The sequence below is a fragment of the Spizellomyces punctatus genome (genome assembly GCF_000182565.1).
Source record: "Spizellomyces punctatus DAOM BR117 chromosome Unknown supercont1.19, whole genome shotgun sequence".
NCBI lineage: Eukaryota > Fungi > Chytridiomycota > Chytridiomycetes > Spizellomycetales > Spizellomycetaceae > Spizellomyces > Spizellomyces punctatus.
In genome coordinates, this window is record NW_015971555.1 from 44,616 (window position 1) to 72,046 (window position 27,431).

Sequence of the window (27,431 nt, forward strand, 5' to 3'; positions counted from 1 at the left end):
CTGTGGCTTGCTCATGGATTTGCTCAGCAGCCAGGTCTTTCACTTGATATCCAAGACCACACACTGCGAGTTGCAAACAATTATGGAAAGGGGCCACCACATCGCACGCCCAAGACACAGCTGATGGATACATGTATCAAATATAAATAGCATTATAACGAAAAGTTACAGGAAGATACGTCATAGATCTGTTGATTTTGCTTCCCCCATTGCCTTTTCCACGCCGTTCAGACCCACAGATTCTATTAGACTGGTGCCGCCGGTACCAGCCAACTTTGTTCCCGTTTCATGCTTGTCGGCCTCCGAATCTGTGACTCCTTCGTTGGTCTCAGCGACAGCAAGGTCTCTTTGATCGTCATCTGTTTGGTTATTACCATCTACCGGAAAGGTCTTGTTATCAGCCGGTGATTCTGCGCTATTGGTACTAGTGACGCTACGCCTCTTGGACAACGGGCTGAAAGATAGTTTGGGCATTGACGCGGTACTGCCCGCAGATGACAATGGCGCCTCAAGTCCAGCTTCATCAGACGCCTTCGCTAATGTCAGTGCATCGGCTGATGCCGCATGAATCGCCACACTTACAATGGTGCTATTTGGTCTAGGCTTCTTCCTCAAGAAGACTTTATCTTTCTCTGAGAATTTTGTCGCCCCGATGCGAGCGTAGAACATCTTTCGCTTCAGGGTCAGCATTTCCAGGTAAAGATCTTCCTTTCGTCGGGTAGAAAAGAGACCTTGCCGTATATGGCGGGCAAACTGGTAAAATTCGCATACCGCTACCAAACGGTCTCGGCAATTTACGCAAATGGGACACCAAGCGTCTTCGGGAAGATCCGAGGACTTGAATTGGAAGCGACACGTTGGTGAGTTTACGGAAGAGCGTCCACATGTTGAACATCCGTTCGTAACGAGAGTCGAGGAACTCCCCAGTTGGAGCGTACCGCCACTGAAAGCGCTGCTAAGGCGTTCCATAACCGTCTTATTGAAAATTGCTTGGGTTGGCGGTGGGGTCTTCGTTTGTGCAGGGGGTATGTTTGCCCCCAAAGAGGCATCAAAATTGTCTGGCAGAAGGGTTGAGTTACGTTTGGATGAGTCGGCAGATTGAGAATTGGAACGCATCGGAGATGCGGTTTTGGAGCGTTCAAAACGGGATGCTTGTGCCTCAAGTGCTGCAATTTGTGTGGCAGTCATCTCTTCCACAAAACAAGTATTTGCGGAGATGGCATCGATGAGCTTCTTTGTCGACGTGCGGGGATTACCCCCGAATCGCAGACAGGGAAATATGTCGTCCTCTAACGCATTCTTCATGAAGTGCAGCGTATGCATTTTGGACAATTTCACGTCAGCGCTGGCTGTGATGAACTCTTCAAATTCTGCGAATAACACCGGGTCAATCGCTTCCTCGGTAGATTGTCCTTCGGAGGTGTCATCACCCATATCACTAATCGAGGAATACACACTCAAGCGTGCTTGACCCTCCGTCATATTACCCAGTGAGCTTGCGGCCGATGGCTGTTGATGGTCCATGTCTTCCATCCGAGCTCTCAACTCGCGAAGCTGCGACCGCTCCATTTCCAACTGCTGCGTCATTTCCTCCAACTGATGACGCAATGTTTGCTCCTTCTTTTGGTATTCATAACGTTGCCGCGCCTCGGTCGCCACCATAGTATTAGCTTCTTCAAAAAGAGATTTTGTTAATTCTTCCAATTCCTCTTGCACCGCATCTTTCGAGTGTTGTAGCTCAGCGCGCACTTCCACTTCGTCAATAAGCTTCTGACCCATTCGATCCAGATCCTTCTTTACGGAAGCAAGTTCTTGATCCTTGGTGGCAACGGCTTCCTCAAGTTCATGGACACGGATTCGCAGTTTCGACATTTCATGGGTTGAAGCATCTTGTCGCTGTTCCATGACCGTCAGCTTTCTTTGAACTAGGTCAAGCTGTTTCGCCAGTTGCGCGCGCTCCTTCTCCAGGCGCGCTACGGGATAGAGTATGCCTCCACACCTATGACAATACTGGGGATTATCTTCCCTTATAACATTGCGGCAGGTGCATGAAGCATCTGGTTGAGGCTCCTCCTGACTGGGCTCAGCGAGCTCCGCTCCAATTGCCGTTTCACCGTCGCTTATTTTTGAGCTATCATATTCCACCGTACTGGCCCCATCCGAAATTTTGATTGCATCCACACTATAAACAGACGTTCGTGCAGAAGGTTCTCCCACACTCTGCTCAGTCTCAGACCCAATGCTTCCAAATGAGGTTGATCGCTGAATTGTAAGCGAGTCTTGTGAACTGCGTCTATTTGCGTGCTTCACCGATATTGCTTGAAGGCGTTGCTTCAGACTCGCGAGGCGCTCAGCTGTTACTGCAAATTCTGGTGCGGTTGGTGATGTGGGTGGCGGCATTAAAGGTGGTTCCGGCATTGTCTCTATTCAAGGCCCTCCTCGCGTACCCGTAGATTGTAAGGAGGGTACAATATACAGAGGATATTGCAGGTGGGTACAATGGAGAAGCGTTCCGTCCAGTGAAGGAGCGGAGTGGGTGGAAAAATGATCCAGCTCCGGTGAAGAACAAAGAAGCTGTCAGCGGGGAAAGCGGCTGTGGTACAGTGCGATCAGTCACATGACTCTTGCCAGAGCAGTCAATATGGCAGCCTGTTGTTATCCACCAATCCTACCCCCCAAACTCGTCGTCAAGTATCATTAACTATCGTTCGCCACAAGGCGACTATTATCGCTTTAGGATATGTCATGGATTTGGAGTTAAGTCCTCACCGAAATTATGAATGATCGATACACATTCGAAACTAATTTACAGGTTGTTAACGGTACATTGGGCAATCCCCACACCGTGCTCTCAACGCAATCCATTGCGCCTCTTTACACTATCTTGCATTTAGGCAGTCACCTCACTCTGATTTTAAGATCTGCTTTCCAGATTTGCGATCCACCTCCTCGGATCACCACAGAGGGCTCCCAAAGGCCCCTCTCCTGTGGCACACCTTTCAGAAAGAATGTCCCTTCGGTGTCATTCCATTCAAAACCAAGGCCATCTGGCAATGTCCCATTCAAGCAAGCATCACCCCACAGTCCAAGTTTCTTTCCATCAGCGTGTACCAGTGCACGCGGCTCCACTGTTTCATTGAAGTGGAGGGTTGCGAGAGGTGGGGCAAGTTCCATTCCAGACGCAAAGGCGCGAACACATCCAGAAAGCAAGGCAGGACACTGGTGTAGGGTGATGAGCTGTACCATACATATATATTTTGTGCGAGCAGCGTGTACATACCTCATTGCAGACAACACAACAGTCGCACACGCAAGGGTCCCATGCCGTCAAGTACTTGAATCTACCTATATTACAACGCTTTCCCCGCAAGGAACAACTCGTTGGACCGTAGCACCCACATGAATGCACGTAACGTCCGCATAGAAGGACTAAAATAAGACTGAGAAAAAGCTTTGTTTGCATGATACGGTTGTTGAATTCAAACTGAGAGTCGCCTTAGTGAATCTGAATTTCACAACGCGTCTTAAGAATGCTTGGTAATCATACTCCGTCACGTGATGCAATATGAAAATAAACAAATGACGTCAAAGTGTCCCACCAGTTTAGATCAACCCAATTTGAAATTGCATCATTTCCACTTGCATGTACTGATCACACTCGTCCTCCTGGTTGCAATGCGCTTGCAATGCGCTCCAGGGATGTTCTAGTGGAATGCTCAGTAACCTAGTGGTAGAGGGAAGACATTGCCAGCACGGAATGTTTATATATCACAGGAACAAGATAAAGTCTACTTTTAACTAACAAAATCCCTAAAACGCTGACCAATTGGCAGGCTTCCTAACTAAACCCCAGCGTGCTTCATATCCCATCCAGACACACCACTCAAGTGCTTTGAATGCTTCGTCCCGCTCTTTGGCAACATCTCCCCATCTGACGTCCCCAACTTTACTTCCATCCTTTAGAAACTTGTTTGTCACCTTTGCAACCTCTCCATAGAGTCCCCGACGTCTCTGGAACCACGACCATAAAAGAAGGTATTGAGTGCTACTACTAGTTGGCGGATCCGGAAGCCAGCCATAGAGTACTTCCAGCAAGCGCGCTAAATTGTCGAGGGAAGCAGTTGGTGACTTGAGGATCGCTTGCTTGTTACACCAACACTTGTAAGTGTATGCCAGCACAATCGCTTCCTTGCGTTTATCCATCTCTTTGCCCTTCCTAAGGCGCTCTTTTCGTTCCTTGTCCGTTCCATAAATTCTATTCGAATCCCGTCGAACGCCGAACCACATTGCCACCTCTTTCTCATCAGCCACCTCCAATATCTTGTCTGCAAGCTCCTCCACGGAACTTACCGTCCCATCAGAAACATTCCCTCCTTCCTTTTCCTGTTGTTTCTCTTCCTTCTCGGCCTTTTCGCCAATCATCTCCAATCTGGCGACCAGTAGTGGCAAGTGATTAGGCCAATCTGTCTCCAACTTGGAAATCAACTTCTCGCGCTCGCCGTCATCTTTCATCTTTTTAATCCATGAAATTTCCAAGTCTCTGGTAGCCTCTCTCAGCAACGTTGCGTCGTCTTTCTCCTCATCTTTGCCGGTGTCGTCTTTCTTGTCTTTTTCTCTCGGCGAAGGTGGCACGAGCCATGCGACCTTATACAACGCACCTCCATCCAATTTACGTCCGCCGCCAATTACATCCATGTTGCCAACCAACAGATCTCCTTGTTTAGCATCTTTAGGCGCCGGAATTTCACCGCTAAGCCATGCAACAGCCCGTTCTCCTCTTTGCAACGTGCGCCTTTTGAAGGAGCCAGTCTTATCCTCCCGGACAGCATAGCCCAATCCCTTGTACGCGTTCAATGAACCAGATTTACCAAGTGCTTGGTCGAGAATAAGGGGTGTGGAGGTGAGGCTATCGAGGAACTCGACAGACCCCGAAATCACCTGCACACGGATAGTGTATGTTCCATCAGTCACCTTCAATGTCTTTGGGTAGATGTCTTGATACGAGAGTTCCTTTTTGTTGGCGTCAAACACTAAAGGTCGTAGCGACAAGCAGTAAGCGACATGGTGCACTTTGGCAAAAGAGTGAGGACTCGCAGCTTACCGATCAAAACGAAACTCTCAAAAAATGCATCATACAGGACTTCATTCACTTTCGGAACTCGGGGTGTGATGTTCACTCCACCTCCTGCCTCGGAAATTTTGACAACATAGGTCAAAACTAGTTGATGCAGTTGGCGAGTGTCAGGTAACACATCGCGAGATTTTAACGGAGAAATGATCGCATCATTTGGTCGAATGAATCGGCGAAGAGTATCTGAAACATATATTCGATCAAGATGCTTTCATTGATCCGACACCAGGCAGAGGTCTTACCTAGTGTAACGCTAAGAGAGATTTCCTCCTTCCTAACCCCTGTCCAGAGGTCCACTCTGCTAAAGCCGTTATTCCCGGTATTCAGCATGACTAGATCGCCGCCACTTCCAGTCGTCGCACCCAATCCTCCCTGATTCCCCGCAGAGACGGAAGCAAAAATGCCATGGAATTTGAGTTCCACGTCAACTCTGCTGGATTCCAGAGATGACCAGAATTGGGCCAGACACACCTCCAGCGTCGCGTACGAAAGCACGGGAAAGAGCTTAGTATACACTGATTGTTCAGCGTCGCTCGTGGAGGGGTTTGAACCAGTGCGTGAAAGGCTGAAGCTATACGAGTGTTCAAACTTTGTGGACCGCGTTTGCTAGGAGGATCACTCAGTATGTATATAATAAACTTAGAGTCACTTGCAGCAGCAAACCTCTTGCAACTGCATCGTGTGAACGATAAATCGCGCGGGTGAAGCCCGATCGGTGCTTCTCACAATAAGCTCTGCAAGTACAATCATAAGCATCTTTCACCTGTTCATCACTTGTCTAATATCCATAGTACGCACCCGCAAAATTCGCGCCTAAAGGAACACTGACAAACCGCCTTACAATCGTGCCCGGTTCAAATTTCAAGCCTTCCCAGCGGAAATATGCGACACGCTCTTCGGCACCAAAGTGCCCAGCAGCTTCCGGCTTACAGACAGTAACGGGGATACTGAATATGGGCCCAGCTTTAGGATTTTGAGTGTCGTAACCCTGTACTTCCGCGAAGTGAAAACCGGGCTCCAGGGTGGTCGGATCAACCCGGACATTGAAAGATCGCCCTGTTTATACACGAAAGAAGTCAAATTCCGTCTTAGCGCCAAAGTACGGAAAGAACAGCATCACACCGCCATTGTTTAAAAGCACATATTCCGGAGCACTGCGGATCAAAGGACGGGTTGATAGAGTACCCATCGGAAATGAAAGATATTGGCACGTACCTCAACCATCGTTTTGTACACACAAGACCCGCTCTGACTTCTAGGTCGAGTTTTTTTACATTTACTTCAGGGTCATTTTCCTTAAAAAAGTGTGGACGAACTTCTACTTGGAATTGCTGCACGTCACTCGTTTCGTCAATGTCACGTAAATAGATCCCGCGGGCGTTCCGCTTGTCCTGAACCGAGATCTTATTACGGTGCAAGTTAGTAACACAGGAATCCATCGTACTAGCGCATTTTTTTCAATTTACATTATATTCCACATCGAAGGGAGTGAATGCTGCACCGGTCTCCAAAAGATGATCCCATGCTCGCTCCACTTGTATGAATTTGATTCCAAACTCATCGCCAATATCTGAACCGCTTCTTTGGATCGCGGCTTTGACACGATACGGAGTGTAAGGGATCTTGTTGGCTTTTAACGCAGAAAGCAGCAAAGCGATGCAACCACAGCAATTTGGACTAGACATGGACGTTCCATTCATCAACTGAGAATGCTGGGTTGTATACTGCGGCACGCTCGTTACAGCTGCACCTGGAGCGTAGATGTCCACCAAGGCGCCATCGGCTGTGGGTCCTCTTGAACTCCAGGTATAGCTTCCTTCCTTTACTGTATCCAACATCGCATATTCCGCCTGCATCATCCCTTGCGTCACGTACGCCCCCACACCAATTACCCCGCTCGTCGTCCCGCCAGGGGCGCCCGTAGTCGTGAGTGCTGGGCCAGCATTCCCAGCTGATGAGACCACGATGCAACCTGACTTATTGATAACTTCATCACGCAGAAGCTCAACGAACCGCCCAGTGTCCGGAATAGATGCAGCTTCACCATAAGAGATATTAGCCAAGTCCACTTTCAGGCGCGTCAGTTCAATCGCTGCGCGGATGAGGCCGGTTCCAGTTTCCATTGACCCTAGACGCGTATCCCCGATCTTTAGGGAAACAATTTGTGCACCGGGTGCTACACCATCCAAATTTCGATCCTCTGGATAATGTGCCGCTGATATCGCAGCCACATGTGTTCCATGTGAACCAGCAAGTGTCACAATACTTAAAGTTTCGCCTTCATCATAAATGTTAACAGAGAAGTTCAGCATAGAATCATCGCTGAAGCGCACAAACTGCCTCTCGTCGGAATATGTCGTCAACAGGGGAGCATTTCTAAGATCTCCAGATTCGTCCATGTCGACCACAGCGCGCCATTTTCTTCCGTCATGAAAAACCACACAGTCGATGATAAACCCAGGGTCTTCGTAGTTTTTCCATTGCTCCTTGAGCACTTCCAACCGCGTTTTGGTATCCACCTTTCGAATCTCATGCTCTTCCTTGTCTCCCGGCTCCTGAACGCTCTCCAAATGGTCAAGTTCACGCTCGGTCTTAGTCACGAGCGAATGGTGCTCAATCTCAAACTTCTTTCTGCGATCCTTTTGAAGTCTATCGACCAATGGTTTTGGAAATAACTCGGACGACCTCTTGAGCCCCAGCCGATACTTGCCAGTCGGATTGTGCCAGTCGCCAATCGTCAGCGTACGCCCTGAGAGCCCCTGGAGAATACGGCGTGTTTTCCCGTCTTCCTCAATTGAACAAGCTTCGACAACCGTTGTACATTGCACGTCGCCAGATCTAACATTCGTTTAGAACAAGCAACAAGGAGCAATTTCATCATTCTACAGGCACGTAGTATAGGATTTACCTACCCAGTACAGTCGATGATGTCAATCACCTTTGGAAGACCTTCTGTGGTGACCTATAAAACTAAATTTGGATCGTGTTCCTCATACCAAGGGAGGTGGAAGGTCAACGATTTACCCACCTGCAGACCAGGTGCACCGGGATCAACGCCTTAAAATTTTCAGATTACCTTTCAACGTCACAACGGAATAATTGCTGTAATAAGGCCTACCAGTATCCAGGATAGCAATGACCGTCCCTCGTCCATCAAATTCGGGGTTTTTACGGACAAACGAAGCGGCTTGGGTTTCCTTCACGGCAGAAAAACTAAGCAAAAGAGACCTTCGTCATCTGCGCTCCAATTGCTCTCTTATACCTCCTTTGGAAGTAGCCCTTGAATAGGAAAATGTTGAATGTTATGCAGTCCCATCTCTCCCTGTCCGTGCGCGTATTCACAAAATAAGGATCTGCTATGACTTTGAGAGGTTTGGTCAAATCCGGCTTGTACTTGAGATCTTTGACCACTGCAAAGGCCTGCACACCGACTAACTAATGGCAAAGGAGGTCTGTTAACACGGCGTGTATACAGGAGATGAAGATCTGCCGAAGAGCGCACCCATGTACGCCAAACCATGCCAAAACGGCAAAGGAGACACTGACTGGCGGGAGTGAGTCACGAAATCCACAACTTTCAGATATGATCACGTGATTAATGAGTGGCTTAGTCCCGCGACACTATGCGGAAGCCCACAGCTATTTCTGGAAGTTGAACGCTTTTCTTGTCCGTTGTCCAATAATGCGCTATGAATGAGATGTAGTGGCGCTATTGATATCTGACCATAGCAGGGTCAGTAGGATAGATATTTTTAGAAAGTCTTCCATACCAAGGTTAATCTCTTTGCTGCCATATTTTAAGCAATTAGAATGCGCACCCATATATAACCCTCTGCGCGTCGGTGCCCATCCTTTTTTAAGTACATCATTCAAGCAACGGATGCGCGCATTAACAACTACTCCAGGCAAATCTGTAGGGCGTGCATCGTTGGTTGCCGAAAATCGCACGACGGACCCAAGTGTAAGCGTCTTTCGGGATTACCTCCTTGAGAGGATAGCTACCGATCTGAAAGGTAGGGAATGCCTGATATTTATCAGGAGTAAATTCGTATAGCTGACGTATCAGGGTGTCTTGTACATTAGTTTTGCTGGAAAATGGTTGGATTAGCGATGTAGACACAGCAATTGGTCTCATTAGGAAGCAGGTTTTGTCGCCGGCAACCGGAAAGGACACATCACGTAAATTCGGGTCTGAGCCAGGTGCTCCTGAAAATATTTCAAATGCAACCGGTAACTCAGTTCGCAACATGCGCGATAACGTTGACAGTTCTGCTGCTTCGACCCCACCACTCCCGGCGCGAGCAAACTCTGTAACAGGGTTCACGAAAGGGCCAGAAAAACCGCCAATACGACACTGCTCCTCTGTTACCGATGTGCTCAAACACTCTCCTACGCCCTTCCCGTGCACTGATGCCTCCACTGTGGTGTGCATTAAACCTTTCAACAGCGACGTGGCTGGAGATTTACGCTTGAGGGTGGGAGATGTCGTTGAGAATGTGGAAGACGGTGCGTATCGTAAGGAATTACTTTAGCAATTTTGTCAACCCGCTAAAAGGACATTCGCCTTTAGTGGACCCAAATTGGTATAAAGGAACTCTCAATGGGCAAAGTGGAATATTCCCGAAAACATTTGTGGAATCAAGGTAAGTTGGCCGATAGCGAATAGTTATAAATCATTTAATAATACAACACATTTATGAAGGACAAGACCGGTGCCTCCTCTGCCTTCCGCCCCACCTCTTCCCAGCCGGCCTCCCCAGACAAAACCTGCTTCACCTCCCAGGCCAGCATCTTCCTCAGTGACCTCTCCATTAACCCCGGGAGGATGGTTTTATATACAATGTCGTGAGTAGCTGGGCTGTCAATGATACAACACTCTACTATTTCATTAAAACTGGTGCGACGCAATGCCAGGTGCAAATTCGAACGTTTTCAGTGTTGAGGCTAATTCCCTTGCATCTGGCGCGCTGATCAACGTCCAGCCCCAACATGCGGCAGATGCCCATCCCGCAACTATTGGTAATCAGCTCTTCCGTTTCGAGAACGGGTTTCTTATAAACAAGCGGTCCAACCTTGTCTTGGACACCAGTGGAAGCGAGTTGAGGCCTCGTGCACAACTAGTGCAAGCTGACAAGAAAGAAGATCGTGAGAGTCAGCACTGGGTGCTTGGCACCGATGGTTCTATTCGCAACAGTGCACGGCCGCAATTTGTTTTATTAGAAGATCTGGGTTCAGTCATTGTTTGGGAGGATGACGGAACGCTAGGTCGTGGAGCAAGCGTTTGGAAAGTTACCACCAATGTTTCAAAGCCGGCTGCTGCACCAGCGATACCCGCTACACCTGCTGCGCCAGCAGCGGTCCCCGCTCAAGGTGAGTCATGGTCTGTTCAGCAATGAGGGCGTAAAGGTAGATTCCAGAATCTAACTGTCAACTTTCAGCTGAACCGGCAAAGAAAGAAACGCGATCGGACAGATTCACCGACACTGTTGTTACAGGCGTTGGTGCGGGATTTGGGCTTACGGTGGGCCACCGTATTGCTGATCGCTTGTTCTAAAAGTAACTGGTGGGCTGGTGAAATTTATTACTCATTTGTATTTCAAACATTTGTATTCCAAACATTGCCGTAAGCAAATACACTGTTTAGCATGGGTCAGCATATGATTTGCCAGGACTCTGCAGCATTTTTGTGAATACGATATCTGCTTTTTTACCCGCGGACAAGGTGTTTGTTACTGGGAACTTTCCAATCGACACGACGCGACGCGACGGAGATTACCTCAGCGTCCAAACACGTCGCGGAATGTATTCGGGGGGCTAGCAGGCAACAAAGGAATGAACGGTACCAACGACAACAGCTGCCACAGAAAAACCACATAAAAAGCCCTTACAATCCAGTATCCCATTGAATACGGTTTTCGTGCGAAGCCTTCATATACGGACGGACACGACAGTAAATCATGTGGAAGGCTCTACTCCTCCTCGCCTATCTGGCCCTCAGTTGCCAAACGGTAGCGGCTGGTTCGTGGGGTACTACCACCTCGAAACCGGCTACGACGAGGTTCGTGCGCAGTGGTACCAAGAATTTAGTGGCAATCACTTACCTGGTGGCTGTAAATGCTGTGTTTGCTGCCGTGTCTACTCCATCCTGTGCACCATCCTGTACTTGGTCGGGCCATTGTTGGAATGATGTATGCACCACTTGGGATGATTGCGATGGGGATATGATTTGTATAAATGGACGATGCGGTACAAATAATTGCCCACCGTCAATCAGCACCGCTGCCCCGGTACCTACTGGTTCTCCCGGGTCATTTGGCTCGAACACCACGACAACTGTGCAACGGGTGCTCATCTTGACTACCACTACCGCGGACGTTGAAGCCCCAAAGACCACATTGAACTCTTATGGAATTCCCTATACAATCTTGCCCATTCCCCAGGCTGGATACCCCGGATTGCTCCCTCTAGAGGATGCCCAGGGCAATGCGCTATTCTCTTTGCTGATTATTCAGCCAGGTCAAGTGCAATACGACTATTCCGGAGTATGGAGGTCCGCCTTGACAGATGCGCAATGGACGCAAATCAAAAGGTATGGGTAGATGAAGTTTTATCTACTACGGCACATTGAAGATACCCGAACATGGACGTATAACTAAAAATGTAATCGTTTGACCGCAGTTTTGAGATTAAACACCGAGTGCGCCGGATCACTCTGGATGACTCCCCAGTCCCAGAGCATGGTGTAGTCATAGCCAATCCCACGGTCTTCGGATGCTGTAACGCCGGAGTACATACCAGCTCTCACTTGTAGCATGTCGACAGCAGAGACTCACTCATGTCACCTTTAGGTGACCCAAAACTTAAAAATCAAACTGAATCCAGAATTGGTGAAATCCGGTGTCGTGGACGGAGCATCAGTGGCGACCACTGGTGCGTACGACTTGGAACGCCTGGGATGTTAATGCCATTATGCGCATCCTAACACTACTCATAGGTCTCTTTCACTACCCTGTGACTGTGACAAATACCGCTACAACGACGGCATTTGCACTGCTCGACCCCAGCTCTGACCAAAGTTTCCCTACACAAACTGCTGTTGGCGTGGTACGTTCTTGTTTTTAAACAAATTCACGTTTACTAGCTCATCGCAAACTTCAACCGCTCGAAGATCATAAATTACCCCGATGGACGGCAGCAAATGGCTTTCTACATGGCATTTGGTATAGCGAAAGACCAAGAGTACATTTCAAGTAATGCCAATGAAAAAGCTAATGGAAAATCTACTTTTAGGATGGTGGTCCACGACATCAATGTGGCTTGGTCACATATATGTATCTTGGGGAAGTCGCCAACTATATCAAGGATTTCGGCGTATTTACTTGTCCTTGCAGGTAAACTATCCATTGATGCTCGCATTGGCCAGGCACTTTTTACGACAAATATTCTCGATTAAGGTGGACGATCTCTTCCTTTCTACCCAAGTTTCTACCACCCTCGACTATCGCTTGACTACAGCTGACGTTAGTGGAGTTATTGCATGGCAAAACAACATTAACACCCGGCTCCCTGCTGGTTCAAAGTTGAAGCTTCTTCTCGGGTACAATGGCAATGGTGTGGTGGCACTGGTTGCCCCGAATCTGGACCCAGATCTCCCAGAGTCAGAACCGAACTATGCATTGATTAAACCACTTGGCACGGGTACCAACCGTTGGCCTGCAAACGCAGCAACTTTCAAAACTTTCACGGATGCAATGATGCGAAAAGATGCTCTATACACCAACATGCTCAAGACTACCAGTATCAGAGATGCTTTCTTCTGGTGTAGTCACACTTACACTCACGAGGGCCTTGATGATGCAACGTGAGGAGTGCATATACTTGCAGTTACCCCAACACAAACGTATTCACACTCTTCTTACAGTCGTTACGATGTTGATAACGAACTCTCGTTCAACATCCAGTTTGCAAAACTCTCTGGCCTTTACACTGCAGCCGTTCACTCCAGCAAGTCAATGATCACTCCCATGGTGGGTGCTGATCCCCTTGTATGAAAACGCAAGTTGCGCATATTGGCTGAATGAATAACAATCGTAGATCACCGGTTTGCACAACGGCGACGCCCTAGCATCCCTTGTTGCCAACGGTATTACGTCTGTGGTCGGAGATACCACTCGCACAGATTGCACAAATCAGACCTACCCGTACCACCCATGGATTAGTACAACGGCTAGCTCAAACTATAACGGCTACACAGGTAGGGTATCCAGTCGGCGGCTCCTAAGTGTTACAATTGATCTCATTGCTGGTTGGATACAGTCATCCCACGCCAGGCCACTGTGATCTACTTCAACTGCAGCACTCCGGCGCAAGACATTGTCTTGTACAATAACATGTACCAGGCGGTTCAAGGTGTAAAAGACTGGAACTATCTGCTATATGACTATGAGACGGAGCGCGTGGTTGCTCTGCTCATGCAGCTCAGGCATGATGGATACATGTTTCACCAGGTCGGTTGGCTGCCAATGCTCCTTCGCTTTCAACATGGTCCCCGTCTGGCGGTTAGATCCTGACATGTACACACTGCAGGCAAATCTGCGGAACGCAGATCTCCCCGCCGTCACTATGAAATATGGTGGACAAACCGGCAAGTTCGGCTTGCTGCAACAATGGACTGAAAGCGTCATTGGTCGCTTCATGCAGCTTGTGAGATGGCCGATCATCTCACCCCACATGGATGGTGGGTTCTCTTTTGTTTCCTTGGCCTGTACACGTCTCAAATCTCATCTCATGTACGTTCAGATCACACAACTGCCTTCTTGGACCGTGTAAAACGCGATGCTTGCAACGCTGCAGTTACTTTAACCAAGAATGCGACCCACTTACTTGGCTTTTCCGTCCGAGCTGCTGGATCTTGCACGGTGCCAGTGAGCGTCCCGGGACCAGTAGCAAAAGATTCCAGCAATGCAGACTGTAAGTTTGAGCAGCTGGGTATTGATCCGCTCACAGTCTGGGTTCCAGTAGCTGCCAATGCTGCGGCACGGACATTTGCGTTTGCTCCCGCTGTCAAAATGTAGCTGCCTCAGACCTAGAGCTGACATCTTAAATATAAGACATTGAGTTGCTGAGAGTACATTGCCCTTTTTCAATGGCCGTGCCAGCGTACCAAAAGCTTATTTAAACTATCAAGTAGATAATCACTTGCTTGTCCATATTCTTTACATGATGCCATCCATACAATGATTCACCCATTAATGTACCTTACACAATAATTTTAGGACAAACTACAGAACCTAACTATACTGGATGTTTTGACTTGCAGCCGACACATTTCGGCTAGTAGACTACCATCAACATCGCTAGCGAACTTACACTGCATTTCATTTCCGTCCTTTCAGCTCCGTCGTGGCGTGAGCAATTGCCCAAGCCATACAATTTAAGATCTGCCCTATCAATACTAGTGAAAATATCCGTCCTTCACTACCCTTACCAGTCACTTGTAGTAAGCAGTTTCAATGCTCCTGCTCAGTTCCGCGGTTGCCTTTACACGTGAAGCATATCCTATATATAGCACCATTCTGGGATTACCTCAGGATTGCAAGATACACGAGCATCTTATTTTCTGACGACGCTGCTCTAGCACTTCCTTGGGAAGCGCTTGCATTACCACATTCGCGATGACGGATTCTCCGAATCCAGGTTCGCCGAAAGTCTTGGGCGGGCAACGTGGCGGTCCTGCGGCTGCATCTACGCCCTTTTATCGCGGATCGGCTGCAAGCTTGCCAAATCTAGCCGTACCATCTCCTTTAGGAAGCCCGGCCCCCCAAAGACGCAATGCCACGCATGCCGACAATTCAACCTCGAATCAAGCGAGCGAGGTTGACTTGCAGGCACCGAGAATTTCTGATTCCAATGATGTGTCCACCCTCCACTCGAGGCGAAGAAGTTCGCTACATTCCATCAAATCCCTGTTCGCAAAGCCCAAGCTCTCCACGGTTCTCGATCGGCTCGGATATGCAACTTCTGAAGGACTTTTCTTCGATTCCTCCAATTTTAATGCCACCAAGATCACCAGTTTTGGCATGTATTTAGCTGAGGATGTCAGTGATCTAATCACAAAGCCAGAGGAATGGAAACCTGTTGATCTATTGGTCTTGAAATTCGAAGCACTTCGTGATCTACATGCCAGTCCACTGGGAATAAAGTTGGCCCAAGAAGAAGACGTGGAGGAGCCTGCATCGAATAGGGAACCTGAGGAGAACAGAAGCAGCTCCAATTCTGTTGTCACTGACGTACGTAAAAATGCTTTCACGGTCTCCTGGTGTAATTGAAAGAAGGGATCTTATATGGCGTATCCTAATATTGAGTATGATTTAGTCGACAGGAACAACTCTCGACGGTCGTAGGCGTCGATCATTCTCGTCTGAGAGCATCCGGTCTGTCTCGTCAAAGAAGAGCACTATTTCACGAGTTTCTAAGCTCTGGCGCTCGCGGTCCGCAACTTCCCTCGCTAATCTCGCTGATGGACCACCTTCAGGTCTACCTGTACCCCTTTTTGATACCTTTCGCCGTAGTGTTCTTCGAAGAATATCGCATCTTATCCTGTCAATAGACGTATGTGAACTTTATCGGCTATATTCTCAAACTGATCGAGGGACGGCCTCGAGTTTCACGCGATTTTTAGTGTCGTACCTCGCCGCAGGTCTAGCTACGATGCCCAGTCCAATTTCTGGGTTTCTCTTCACTGGGTTAAGGGAATGGATTTTACTTCGGAAGGGCAACCCAAATAAGGTGGAGAAGCTTTTGAATGCTATTCGGGGAACAAAGGATGTGGGGTGGTCGGTACCGCTGATTTTCGTCGATGAGTATGGGATGAATGTATGGGATGACCTACGGGACATAATCAACGGAGTGATGCTTACAAACATCTTTTTCGACACCGACGGGACCCGAAGAATTATGTTTGGGTGAGAGCTTTTGCAGAATGATTGCTCATCTGTCTCACATTACTTAGCATTGGTTCTGAAAACTAGAGCAGCGAGGTCATGGCTGACAAGTTTAACGACCAAGCTCTCCCTTGAAATATCTCTGCGAAGCGATTTCTTGGTACTAAATACTGAAATGGTTGCCTGCCCTCCACAGCAGTTGCCTGCAGCCCTAGTGCGTGCACATATACACTGGGCCGGAGGACTAAATTTTGTTGCATGGTACTCTGGAAGCTCACGATTTGACGCCCTGGCAGACGTTCAACCACCTGCATATCGCGACTTGGGGGAGGATGGTATTTTTGAGATGACAAGTCATGCAGACATACTCCGTTGTCGCGACATAGTGGAGGTCAACGTATCGTCTCTTCGAAATAAGGGTCCTTATCGAATTACAGCGGATCTTTGGAACCGTATTTTTAACGATCTATCTGATATCCCGAACGACCTTATTGATGCTTTGGGCGACTGGATGGAGGGGTGTGAGCAGTGGTCGGAATTCGATGGCGCAATCTACTATAAACCTTTGCTGCCTGAACTGCCATGTTATCTAGAGATTGACCATTGCCCCTCCCGTGAAGACAATTCTGGAAGTTTGAGTGATGCCATCCCTGATGCAGCACCTTCTGTGACATACTTTGGAGTGGATTGGTATGGTTACAGCAGGCGAACAGCTGTTGCTAATGCCATCCAGAGCGTTATGTTCGAGCTCCTGGATAAACAGCTTCTGGCCTCGGCCCGATACAATATTGATCTCAGCGATCAAAAAAACCCTTCAAAAGAGCCCCTTGCACAATTTGACACTCTTATAAATGTCCTCGCTGGCATTATAAATAAACCGACAAATGCAACAAGGTGGGTCCTGTCACTGCCACGAGAAAGCTGCTCCGAGGCCATCATCGCTGCAGTTGCCGACCTCAAGAGTGACTTGCTGGACGAGCGAGCGCAGATCTGGCTACCGACCAAAGCGGCACTTTTGGCAGGTGTCAAGGATCGGTCCCCGAATGTTCCTGTTTGGGCTGTGGCGGGAGTGCGAAATGGTACATTCCATATGTTTATCTCGGACAACCATCCGCAAATCGGCGAAGCGGTCTTGCATTTGTATTTAAAATATAGATACGGATGGTCGACAGGTCAATGTCTATTGGCAGAAACGCTGATCAGGTACGAAAGCTTTCATTGTGCACACTGTTGAGACGGGATGAATGATCCTCATCACCACGCCTATACCTAGCGCCCAGCGGCGGGATTTGTCAGATCTTAGCTTGCCTTGCCCCGCCCGACTCATCTATCAGATTGATCATGCCTGCCCTTCTCAACTTCTCACCATTGTACGCGACGGCCCGAAAGCGCTAAAAGCGTTGGCAGTAGACACTCGGCTAAGCAGCGGAGAAATCTCCTTCTTATCTGCACTGTGTCGGTACTTTAGTGTTCGATCCGAGTATTGGTTAATCGATCACAAACGTAAGTGCCAACCGTCTCTTGCTCATTTGGAAGGAGTAATAGGGAGTAACCGACATTCTTGCATGTAGGATACCTTGACAATGTGAGATGCAACCTTGCTGACGGCTACGTACCTCGCAACGCGTTGGAAATGAGAATGGGACGCTATGTATCCCAGTGCACTCTTGACAACAATGGTGGTAAACGTCTTCTTGCGGTTGCAAGAGGTATAACTTCTGAGTTACGAAAGAGAGGTGGGACGGTTCCTGTGAGTCCTGTTCTGGGCGGGCCAGGGGAGCTCTGGACACTATGCTATTTCTTTATGGTCTTCTGGAAAGCAGTGCGGCGAAATGCATACGAGGAGATTTTAGTGGCTCTCGAAGCCATGAATCCGATGTTCCTGCCTGAACGCGATCAAGTTGCGGTAGCTCTGGAGATGATAACTACAAACAGTAATCTGGTTACAATCTTTGGGATGAACAGTTTGTCAATGGCGGGTGCGCTACATCCACTGCTGAGGAAGGTGGCGGAAAGGGAGAAAAACAAAAGCATCCCGCAGGTCATGGAAACACACAAGGATGTAGAGGAAGCGACCACGCTGCAAACGGCAGTTTTCGAACCTGACGATGAATCAGCCGAGTTGTCTACGGTAGCTTTCGGGAAGAGCATTCTGAATGCATACATATTTGTTTATCCCATACTACTGGACATCATACTGGTTGTAACACTGGGTTCAGGTATCTTTGCGAGCGACAGGATGAGCGTCGACGTCCAAGAAAGCGCAAGTCTTGTTCTTCTTGGTAAGGCACCATTATGCGCTATTTAACACTCTTTTCTCACGCACGAAATCTTCCATCAAGTAATGTTTCCGATAGTCGGTGCCGTCATGAACTCGATCGGGCGAACGGTTACTTACTACTTCTATCAACGAAGTATCCCTGTAATGATTGCCGCATTTTACCGTCGGCTTGCCGCTGCCTGCCTCCTATTCACGGTATTTGGCATCATGCTTGGAGGTATAACATACTATCGAACGGATGACCTGATCCTTGCTGGACTTACCCTCGTCTACGCAATTTCCTTTGGGTGAGCATTTGTATTCTATTTCATTCTGACGACTGCTTGCTGAATCTTCTTGAAACCAGACTATTTATGATACTCTTTTGTGTGCTCATCATAATGCGAGACCCAGAAGAGTACTTTTTTAAATCACAAGGGCCGGCAGCTGTCATGAAAATGCTCCCAATCTTAATCCCAAATGCCTTTATCTGCCGTTTTGTCTTGAACGCTACTATTAATCCTTACATAATTTGGTCCATGTATGTGGGTTCCCTCATACTTTCAACAATCTACATGACATACTCGTACACGCGTATAGCGGCAGCATACCTTCGGTGGCCAGATGCGATCCATATCACACCAAGGGAAAAGATACTGGAGGCTTACGGGAAGCATCACCCTCCGCCGGAGCTACAGGCAAAGGAAGACGTATACACTTTCGGGCGGCGAAGTCGCAGATGGGAGCGTTTTGCTACGGAGTGGTTCAGCTCACAAGCGGAAGAAGCTCTGCGTACTAGAAGCAGGAAAACCGAACCTCTTGTTCGTAAGCGGCTTTCTAGTTGGTTCTGGGAAAAGCTCTTGATGGGCTGGTATATTCCGCGATCAGGGATCAAGCCACCAAAGCCATTTTCAAGCGAATGGGATAGCGTGGTTAAGCAAGCGATTGCAGAGTTGAAGAAAAAGTATACCGTCGAAAAGATCAATCGCGGTGGAATCTTGTTTGACAATGAGCTACCTGCAATATGCTTTGGCTTTCTATATTTCTTTACCCTTTTTGCCGATCGATGGACGGTTCTCATTGCATCTGGAAAAGCACTGTTCTTCTTCACAGACGGCATTGAAAGCGATTACGTGCAAGGAACGTTGGCCGGAACTATCTACCTGCTTTTGTCCTCTGGGATCTTGGAGCTTACTCTGACCAAGTTTTACGAAAAGCACAAGCGTATTTCTATGAGGTCCGTTGCTGAGAGCGAAGGGCCAGACGATATCATCACACGTCATCGAAGAGCCCTTTCAAAGATATACGCTAGTGAACTATGCCGCTTCCTTGTGTTCAGCGGCCTTATCCTCATTATTACCACGGCATGTGTAATTACGATCGGCTTCAAAGATGATCGCATGGATCTTATCTACACGTACGCTCTATCGGCCTTTGGGTTTGCCGGGTTACTTCTTGGGCTATTCACCAAGTTGTTTGTCACATCCTTGGAGTCGACTGTCAATCTATTTTTAACAATCGCGATAGTCATTAGCATTGGCGGAGGTGTCGCAGCGGTCCGCATTCTGGCGAGTAGTGAATATGCCGTGATTGCCACGGCTGCGAGTGGATGGCTCTTTGCACTTGGGTGTATCGCGAGTCGATATAGTGAAAAGCTCCGCAGCGTTCACTATAAAGTCCAAGTTTGTAAGTGATATCTTCAAACATTTGGCAATGGTAACGATACTCATGAGATGTTATGCTTTAGCTCCTGCCCTTACCTCGTCTGGGCAGCGGCATATTGGCCACCATACTACTCCTGCAACTGACAAAGCTCGCAGCCTGCTCGCCGCAAAATTGATAGCAAATAGGAAGAGCTGCCAAAAAATCCGACCATCATCCTCTCTTGGGGATTCCATACGTTCCCGTCTGCAGTTTATTTTGGAGACGATGGGCGGTCTACCACCGTCGCACCTATTACGAACTGCTGTTCCGTCTATTTCATCCTTGATTGAAGACCTTTTATCTGATTTCAGGTTAGGACAACTAAAAGTTTTTAGATGCAAAGAGGCGTTGCAACCAGCTGGCATTAGACATGCTGCCATCTCAGCGCGGCCGGCGGCAGTTACCCACCTTCTGTACGTGTTCCTCCCACCTAAAGACAGTGAAACGGCGGATGAAGAGGACCTGGCTATCATTTTGGAGGCCTTACTTCACGAAATTGCCGAAGCAAAGGGCATGTCCCACGCTGCTGCTTGCATCTCCGAGATGTTTGTGGGAATCTCCACCGCATGGCTGAAAGAAGAAAAAACAGACTGGATTCGGAATATATTCCCTTCAAGGATAAAGCGCCAATTGCGGGTCGCAGATGATGGAGAAAAGGCCTCGATGTGGTGCAAAACCAAGGATGTTGTGGCATCGAAGGCTTGTTTGAATTTAGAAGTAGATGAGATCTGGAATCGTAAGATATCCCATCAAGATCGCGTTTTCTTAGTGGGTGTTGCTCGACTGTGGTGGGATTCGTTTGATGAATCCATACAGGTAAGTAACGTTCCCATTAGGATCATGGTTCTTCGTGCTAACTTCTCTTTAATAGATTGGTGCCTTGCCACGTAACTTGGCAAAATATCTGGACACTGCGCCAATGTCCATTGTAAAGTTACTCTCAGCGAAATGTGGTGATAAACAGGAGATCGACTTAAAGGCCCACGCATCCCAATCCATATTAGCGTCACTCCTAGCTCTGAACATTCAAAAACTCTACGACGCAGAAAGCGACAAACTTGAACGGGCTTTCTCAGCTCCTAGCAGTCTGTTGCCCCAGCGACACTATTCGCCCACGACCTGGACCCGCTTTTTCAGTCTTGCTTTAGACATTCAGGTTTCGCTGTTTTTGGCTCTCACTGCGGATGAACGTTTTGGACGTGAAGTCGCGTCCCATACGCTTCTATTGCGTCTTCCTTGCGCACTTGTTAATTGGATGAGTAGGGGCTTATTGAACACATTGCAGCATGGAACGCTGTATCGTTGGGATCCTGCGATAAACAATACCTTGAAGCAAATGGAGCGTGGACTCTCACGCATCCACCATCATGGTCGCTCTATGAATGGTCATCATGGTGTTTCGTGCGTAGAAACGTACCATGGAGCTACGCACACGATCGTCGCTGTAGTGACAGGACGTGAGACAAATGCTCAATCGGGAAGAGATTGGCTAACTGTGGATCGTTATGCTCTTGGGGGACCAAAACCGCCAAACTGGAAACCTGGTGGAATGAAACCAGTCAGTCGAGCCTTCTTTGAGGAGGTGACTATAAAACACAAAAAGACGCTCCGTATTGCCCACGAGCATATTTTCGACAACAACGGGAATACGTGCAAGAGTCATGTTTATGTCTATCGAGACCCAACGTCCATCGTTGCCCAACATCGATACGTTGTCCCAAAAGCTGTGGATTCGAAGCAATGGAAGAGCAGTGACGTTAGCACAGTTGAAGGCACAGACGAACACACATTTTCGCAGTTGCATGGTAATGTTGTTGTGACAGAGGCAACTCTACGCCGCAAGGATGCAGGAACCGGAAAGTGGGTCACAATACAAGCAAAGTATGAGTACAACGACAAGAACAAATGGGGAACACCAGATCTTGCAGTTTTCCACGGAGCCTATCCATCGCCATGGAAAATGATAGTGGAGTATGCCAAATCTTCACGAGGAATCCAAGATTCGCCCAGGTTCATATCCGTAGAAATACAGCGAGAGCACGAACGTGCAGTAGTACGTACCAAGTTTGATTACTCTCATCCTCAGCATGTTCGTCATAAGAGCATCCGTGTCATACCGGGTGAAACTGATGAAGTTATCGTTGCAACACCTCCCGAAATTGAACAAGATCCTCTTAGTTTGCTCAGTACACAGGCACCTGCGAGCCTGTATTCCAGTTCAGAGTTTTTTGTGTCCGGCTTAACCTCCAAACATCGCAAAAGCTATACGCTAAAGTCTCCCTTTGGAAAGTTGGAGCGTATCGAGTATTATTCTGCACCCTACCCTACTCTTCGACGAAGGGAAATTCTTTGGGCTGCTTGGCGGAGGGGCGACGTACCTGCACCTTTTGCCCGAGATTTAGATGAGCGATTCTTGCGTGCTGAGCCGCTCCTCTCCGCGTATTGGTGGAGACGGGATGCGGGACAATTTAAAGGCGCTCAGAGAGTGCTACGGGAGCAGAAACACAAATTAAGCGCAGAGCTGCAAATGCTGGATCGGCCTGTGACAAGGACGCATCTCCAGATAAGGTATTCTGATCTGTACATCTTGGGTTGCGGAGGTGATGCGCACAAAATCTATGCAGAGGGCGATCTGGATGAGGAAAACCGACACTCCATTCGCCAAAGTATACGGGCAAATCGAGCGAACGAACTTTTACAGGTTATGAACCTAGACAGTGGCACATGGCCAACGGGTGGTGGAGGAGTGGGGTCCTGTCGACGTGATTTGATTCACGGTCTTCACCGTGTTCGCTGGACGGCCGTCGCGGAACTGGGTTCGGCAGAACTCGTTCAAAAGGATTACCCAATTGAAAAACACATTGACTCCATTGCGTACGTGCCTCTTTGGGATCTTGATTTTGGAACACCCAACGAGAATATTCATCGAACAATTCCGTACACCACACTGCAAGCAAAAAGTCGACGGACGACTAATCATGTTGTCAAAACCCAATTTGTCCCTTTGATTGAAAAGCTTATCAAGGGTTGCCTTCTTGATCCGATCACTGAGCATGATGTTGATGAATTTGCAAAAGTCTTTATAGATTTTCACATATTCTTTCTGCAGTACGACTGGACAACTGCATGGAACCATGTTCTTACTCAGGAAGCTTGGATCAGAGGATGGTTGCAAGATACATATGAGTTGTGGAGTAAAGGACAGCTCCTGGATCCGGAAACGCCAACATTGCGGCATATCGAAATGATGTTTGATCTCATTGCCCGTTTGCTCATGCCTCTCACGGTGGAGATTCCCGCAGTCCCTGTCGTGCATGCGTCACATCACGGAATCCAGGCGATTATTGGGGTCGTTGCAAAATCGCTGCATGGAAGTTCCCTGATTGTGTGGGATCATGGGATCTTGTGGAGAGAACGATTGTTTGGGTTATGCACAGATGAAGCTATGCCCAAGTTTGTCCAAATTGCCTTTGCCGGGATTACAAGGCTAGTGGCCAGGGTTGTGTTTGCCAGGTATGCTCTGTCGTCCAATTGAGCGCTGATATGATTTTGGCTAATAGATAAGCGCTTGTTATAGGGCGGACTACATCACCCCGTGCACTAGCGTGCAAAATGTTCACTGGGAAGCTTGGTTGGCAGGAGGTAACACTTAGCAGTCGAGAATATCATTTATGATAAAACAATTAACACCATTGATTTTCCCGTAGGCAAATATGGGAATGCACTTGAAGCGGCATCCATGTATGCGAGGATTAATCCCGTCTTAAACGGCATGGACGTTACAAAGTTCCATCCTGATCCCACACAAGAACCAAATGAACCCACTGCCATTATGCTCTCACACATTTCTCCGGTCAAGGATGTAATGAATGCCATCAATGCAGCGCGCATCATTGTGCGAGATTTCAAACTTGATACGTATCGATTACACATTTACGGATCAGCGGAAAAAGATCCACCATATACGACCGAGTGCGTACGGGCCATTGCCAACTACGGTCTTGAGAAGCATGTTATAATGAAGGGCCTGGGTAGTCCTTCCAAAGCTCTACCAACTGGATCCATCTTTGTCAATTCATCAATCACAGAAGGCCTTCCTCTCGCCCTCGGAGAAGCGGGTCTTTGTGGTCTACCAGTAGTTTGCACAGACGTAGGAGGAAGCCGCGAAGTCATTCAAGATGCACGTGTCGGAGAAACATATGGCTGGATTGTCCCTCCGTCCAGACCAATGCAGCTCGCGCTCGCTCAAATGCGGGTATTGACTGTGACGGATGGTGTTGCAAACCAGACGACCAAACTGGACGACATTCTGGGTGCCGAAGACGACGGTGCTTCGCTTGCAGCTAGAATCATGTATCCTGGAGTGAGGGAGATGCGAAGAAAGCTTGGAATGAAGTTGCGCGAACGGATCATGGCTGTTTTCTCTGTTCGTAGATATTGGAGGGAACATGAGCAGATCCTCTGGTTGGGTCCTCTGTACGAGCAGGTGAAGAGGTCAGAATTACCTATTTCTTGATTATCATTGCGCTGCAACTACAATATTACACATACTACCCTACTGGAATATCTGGATGTGCATACTGGCTGGGTACTATATTATCAGCCCAGGCCTTCATAACTTCCATACTCTTTTAAAGTCAAGATCAGATAACACGCCAAAATCGGTCAGTTGCAAGGTGCAGTAAATTGCATAGTATCATATATCAATGAATGGTGCGGTGTCTCCTCATGAAGTCTCCCGGTCTTTAATATGGACAAGGACTCCCTTCTTGTATCCACATGTTATGCCATCGACGGTCCAAGAAAAGTCTTGGTCAGGGAGCAAGGTCATCGAGAACTCTTGGAGAATCCGAATGAGAATGATCTGCATGCCAATAACAGATGTTTATGTCACCGGATTTTCGTTTAGCAGCCAAGATATGACAATACCGACCTTGACTTCAAGTACAGCCATCTTCCAGCCAACGCACATCATAGGACCAGCACCAAACGGGAGGTACGCTGCGTCCGATGCCTCATCTCTAGCTTCCTCCCATCGTTCAGGTCTGAACTTTTCGGCATCAGGTCCCCAGTATCGTGGGTCTGTCTGCATGCCTTTGACGTTCAAAATTACAGGAGACTGAAACATCACATGGTTATGGCTTGACGCAACCGACACCAGAGCAGTAGCGAGATACTCACGTTCTTTGGAACAAGGTGGCCAAGGATGACCGTATCTTTTGTCAGATTCCGACCAATCATAGCAACGGGGCCGCTGACTCGGAGCGTTTCCTGAATGTGAATGGTTTGTACATGATATGAAACACGGATACGAGCGACACCTCTCAGTACTCTACGGAGTTACTGACCTTTACAACTAATTCCAGATACCTAAGATACACATGTGGGTTAGTAGACTGCTTGCAGACAGGGGAGAAGAAACGACAGAACATTACTTGAGAGCATGGACATTCTCCCACGTAAGGACGCCGTCTTTTCCAATGACTTGATCGATTTCATTGAGCAGCTTTTGAAGAGAAGCAGGGTTCTGCATGAGATGGAATAAGCCTGCTGTAGCGGCGTTCGACGATGTTCTATAGAGGAGAGAAGCCTTTGTTAGGGAGCATATGAAAAGGTACGTATTTCAAGTACACTCTTACTCATGGCCTGCCTGTAGAGTTGGAAAGGTAAATTGAATACAACCGTATTAGTAGACATGAAATGTATGAAAATGAAATGTAGCACTTGCCAAAATAAAGCCGATAATCTCATCCAGCAGTTCTTCTGTGGTCAAAGGCTCAGCGTCTCCATCTGACCCCTGCGTTAAGAGTTTATCCAGAACATCCATCTCCTTCTTATCAAGGCTGTCGCCGATAGTTTTTAATTCCTTCCGCCTCTTTTCCATAATCTCCATCGCAACTTGTCGAGTAACCGTGGAAGGACGTTTAATTTCTTCCTTACCCACGCCCAACAGTGGCCAAATCCACTGAGGCAAACCCCAACGGTCGCCAGCGGCTTGAACAAGGTATTCAAAAGCAGTTACTTGTTCGGTCTTGTAGTTTGTGGTTTCTGGGGTTCCAAGCATGGCTAAAGAATTGAACGAGTAACCCCCTAGCGCAACAGCGCCTACAATATCGAGGGTGAGGCATTGCATATGGTGATGCAAATTGACAACGGGAGGTGATGAAGGAGACGCCGAGATAAGGGAACGCCAGGCTTTAACCAAACCGTCGGTGTGCTGGACTGATTCTGCAAATATCTTTCGTAGATGGAAGGGGCTGAAAGCCGGGGCGACCAACTTCCTGTGGTATTTCCATTGGGAACCACTGCAAGCGACAGGGTTAAGCGTTTGGTGATACAGTAGATTGACAATACCCGCTCAAACCTGGGTAACATGAACAATGCGTGCTCGGCGATGCCAATTGCAGCCTTTTGGAAGGTATTATCCCGATAAGCCAACTGAGTGTCCGTCAGTATTTTACGAGCCTCCTTGATGTCGCAAATAACAGGTGTGAACGCTCCCAGCATATTGAGATTGAAAATTGGACCTTTTTTTAAAACAAAGCATGATTAACGGCGATCCATTAGACTCGTACCCATCCGGGATCGCTCACCCAGTTGCTTTTGCTGGTCCACAATAAATTTGAAGAAGCGCTTGCCATCTAGATATGGCCGAATGAGGAGAGTGCTTCCGATAATGGGTAACGATCCCTCGGGATTTGGGATGGTTGAACGATATGAGAAAAGGAGTTTCCATACAAAGATGGACAAAAAGAGAATGCCTATGGCCATAATAGGGGCGCTGGCTGGCACGACGATGAGGGCTTCTGGGGAGGCCATGATTACCGAGCGACCAAAAGGTTCAACAGATAGCGATTTTATGCAACAAATGGAATATCACTAAAAGATGAACGATAAACCATGTGGGGGGAAATGGAGGTTTCGGAGGTCTTTTTATGGTTTTCAAGTGCTTGTGACATAAAGTTTAAGATCGGCATGTGACTGATATTCTTCTTTAACCCTTGCCTTGATCCCCAACGCCCACGATGATATTCTTTTTGTCTCCAACCGTGAGGCAATTTGCAGGAAATCAACCGTTGGAAAAACGCCCGTTGCTAAAGGCTGTCTACGTCCATTCGCTCAATTCATTCAATTCATCATCCATTGCCATGTGTGTGTGTCCATCTGCTCCGCTTCCGCTTTAAAAGCGTTATATTTCTGTCTTTGGTTGTTGCACTGATTGTTGCAAGTCATAATAAAAATATCACACTTGCCAAGAGTGTTCATGTGACATATTTCTCTCTCTCGGACTTCCGTTCGGAGAATGAATGTCCGACCATTAGTGACGTGTTTCTTTTGCATTGCCATTCCCCCCCTTTCAACAATGGGATCTACTGAGCGGATTTCTCCTTTT

At 47.9% G+C, this 27,431-nt stretch overlaps 7 protein-coding genes across 7 annotated transcripts; 3 read left to right on the forward strand and 4 right to left on the reverse strand.

The window, feature by feature from the left end:
- Window positions 1-121: 121 nt before the first annotated feature.
- SPPG_08036 (uncharacterized protein) lies at window positions 122-2,567 on the reverse strand. The gene has a single exon (XM_016756188.1). It carries the CDS (start codon window positions 2,416-2,418, stop codon window positions 181-183), a length of 2,238 nt encoding a protein of 745 aa, XP_016604483.1. The 5' UTR covers window positions 2,419-2,567; the 3' UTR covers window positions 122-180.
- Window positions 2,568-2,730: 163 nt separating this feature from the next.
- On the reverse strand, window positions 2,731-3,495 carry SPPG_09519 (uncharacterized protein). The gene is made up of 2 exons (XM_016757691.1): window positions 3,281-3,495; window positions 2,731-3,219 (listed from the first exon to the last, which is right to left on the reverse strand). Exons 1-2 carry the CDS (start codon window positions 3,461-3,463, stop codon window positions 2,899-2,901), a joined length of 504 nt encoding a protein of 167 aa, XP_016604484.1. The 5' UTR covers window positions 3,464-3,495; the 3' UTR covers window positions 2,731-2,898.
- A 237-nt stretch (window positions 3,496-3,732) lies between these two features.
- On the reverse strand, window positions 3,733-8,651 carry SPPG_08037 (uncharacterized protein; the record flags this gene model as incomplete). The annotated part of the gene is made up of 12 exons (XM_016756189.1): window positions 3,733-5,030; window positions 5,102-5,314; window positions 5,374-5,737; window positions 5,795-5,865; window positions 5,930-6,187; window positions 6,254-6,285; window positions 6,347-6,534; window positions 6,598-7,969; window positions 8,044-8,093; window positions 8,160-8,188; window positions 8,250-8,328; window positions 8,394-8,651. The coding sequence occupies 12 exons, from the start codon at window positions 8,649-8,651 to the stop codon at window positions 3,811-3,813; spliced, it is 4,134 nt and encodes a 1,377-aa protein (XP_016604485.1). The 3' UTR covers window positions 3,733-3,810.
- Window positions 8,652-8,990: 339 nt separating this feature from the next.
- SPPG_08038 (uncharacterized protein) lies at window positions 8,991-10,785 on the forward strand. Its single transcript, XM_016756190.1, has 6 exons — window positions 8,991-9,144; window positions 9,215-9,637; window positions 9,702-9,774; window positions 9,834-9,976; window positions 10,046-10,501; window positions 10,570-10,785. The coding sequence occupies exons 1-6, from the start codon at window positions 9,012-9,014 to the stop codon at window positions 10,683-10,685; spliced, it is 1,344 nt and encodes a 447-aa protein (XP_016604486.1). The 5' UTR covers window positions 8,991-9,011; the 3' UTR covers window positions 10,686-10,785.
- A 175-nt stretch (window positions 10,786-10,960) lies between these two features.
- On the forward strand, window positions 10,961-14,269 carry SPPG_08039 (uncharacterized protein). Its single transcript, XM_016756191.1, has 12 exons — window positions 10,961-11,720; window positions 11,810-11,918; window positions 11,980-12,061; window positions 12,126-12,235; window positions 12,300-12,351; window positions 12,422-12,522; window positions 12,586-12,992; window positions 13,053-13,158; window positions 13,226-13,385; window positions 13,448-13,638; window positions 13,718-13,868; window positions 13,931-14,269. The coding sequence occupies exons 1-12, from the start codon at window positions 11,089-11,091 to the stop codon at window positions 14,203-14,205; spliced, it is 2,376 nt and encodes a 791-aa protein (XP_016604487.1). The 5' UTR covers window positions 10,961-11,088; the 3' UTR covers window positions 14,206-14,269.
- A 466-nt stretch (window positions 14,270-14,735) lies between these two features.
- SPPG_08040 (uncharacterized protein) lies at window positions 14,736-24,594 on the forward strand. Its single transcript, XM_016756192.1, has 11 exons — window positions 14,736-15,420; window positions 15,506-16,095; window positions 16,162-17,277; window positions 17,348-17,577; window positions 17,646-18,356; window positions 18,417-18,642; window positions 18,702-20,020; window positions 20,082-20,854; window positions 20,910-23,551; window positions 23,616-23,680; window positions 23,746-24,594. The coding sequence occupies exons 1-11, from the start codon at window positions 14,806-14,808 to the stop codon at window positions 24,552-24,554; spliced, it is 9,096 nt and encodes a 3,031-aa protein (XP_016604488.1). The 5' UTR covers window positions 14,736-14,805; the 3' UTR covers window positions 24,555-24,594.
- SPPG_08041 (uncharacterized protein) lies at window positions 24,522-27,268 on the reverse strand. Its single transcript, XM_016756193.1, has 9 exons — window positions 26,632-27,268; window positions 26,403-26,565; window positions 25,767-26,343; window positions 25,678-25,688; window positions 25,474-25,611; window positions 25,387-25,408; window positions 25,220-25,309; window positions 24,972-25,157; window positions 24,522-24,902 (listed from the first exon to the last, which is right to left on the reverse strand). The coding sequence occupies exons 1-9, from the start codon at window positions 26,855-26,857 to the stop codon at window positions 24,765-24,767; spliced, it is 1,551 nt and encodes a 516-aa protein (XP_016604489.1). The 5' UTR covers window positions 26,858-27,268; the 3' UTR covers window positions 24,522-24,764.
- Between the last annotated feature and the right edge of the window lie 163 nt (window positions 27,269-27,431).

Bases quoted from the DNA above. Each gene is read 5' to 3' on its own strand.
- SPPG_08038 (XM_016756190.1), top strand. From the start codon at position 9,012: ATGCGCGCATTAACAACTACTCCAGGCAAATCTGTAGGGCGTGCATCG. The intron at 9,775-9,833 runs GTAAGTTGGCCG...ACATTTATGAAG, and splicing joins AAAACATTTGTGGAATCAAG to GACAAGACCGGTGCCTCCTC. The intron at 9,977-10,045 runs GTGAGTAGCTGG...ACGCAATGCCAG, and splicing joins ATGGTTTTATATACAATGTC to GTGCAAATTCGAACGTTTTC.
- SPPG_08041 (XM_016756193.1), bottom strand. From the start codon at position 26,857: ATGGCCTCCCCAGAAGCCCTCATCGTCGTGCCAGCCAGCGCCCCTATT. The intron at 25,409-25,473 runs GTAATGTTCTGT...TGTGTATCTTAG, and splicing joins GAGAATGTCCATGCTCTCAA to GTATCTGGAATTAGTTGTAA. The intron at 25,310-25,386 runs GTCAGTAACTCC...ATTCACATTCAG, and splicing joins ATCTGGAATTAGTTGTAAAG to GAAACGCTCCGAGTCAGCGG.
- SPPG_08036 (XM_016756188.1), bottom strand. From the start codon at position 2,418: ATGCCGGAACCACCTTTAATGCCGCCACCCACATCACCAACCGCACCA.
- SPPG_08039 (XM_016756191.1), top strand. From the start codon at position 11,089: ATGTGGAAGGCTCTACTCCTCCTCGCCTATCTGGCCCTCAGTTGCCAA. The intron at 12,236-12,299 runs GTACGTTCTTGT...AACCGCTCGAAG, and splicing joins CACAAACTGCTGTTGGCGTG to ATCATAAATTACCCCGATGG. The intron at 13,386-13,447 runs GTAGGGTATCCA...GGTTGGATACAG, and splicing joins AAACTATAACGGCTACACAG to TCATCCCACGCCAGGCCACT.
- SPPG_08040 (XM_016756192.1), top strand. From the start codon at position 14,806: ATGACGGATTCTCCGAATCCAGGTTCGCCGAAAGTCTTGGGCGGGCAA. The intron at 15,421-15,505 runs GTACGTAAAAAT...AGTATGATTTAG, and splicing joins CCAATTCTGTTGTCACTGAC to TCGACAGGAACAACTCTCGA. The intron at 17,578-17,645 runs GTAAGTGCCAAC...TCTTGCATGTAG, and splicing joins TTGGTTAATCGATCACAAAC to GATACCTTGACAATGTGAGA.
- SPPG_09519 (XM_016757691.1), bottom strand. From the start codon at position 3,463: ATGCAAACAAAGCTTTTTCTCAGTCTTATTTTAGTCCTTCTATGCGGA. The intron at 3,220-3,280 runs GTATGTACACGC...ACCCTACACCAG, and splicing joins GTTGTGTTGTCTGCAATGAG to TGTCCTGCCTTGCTTTCTGG.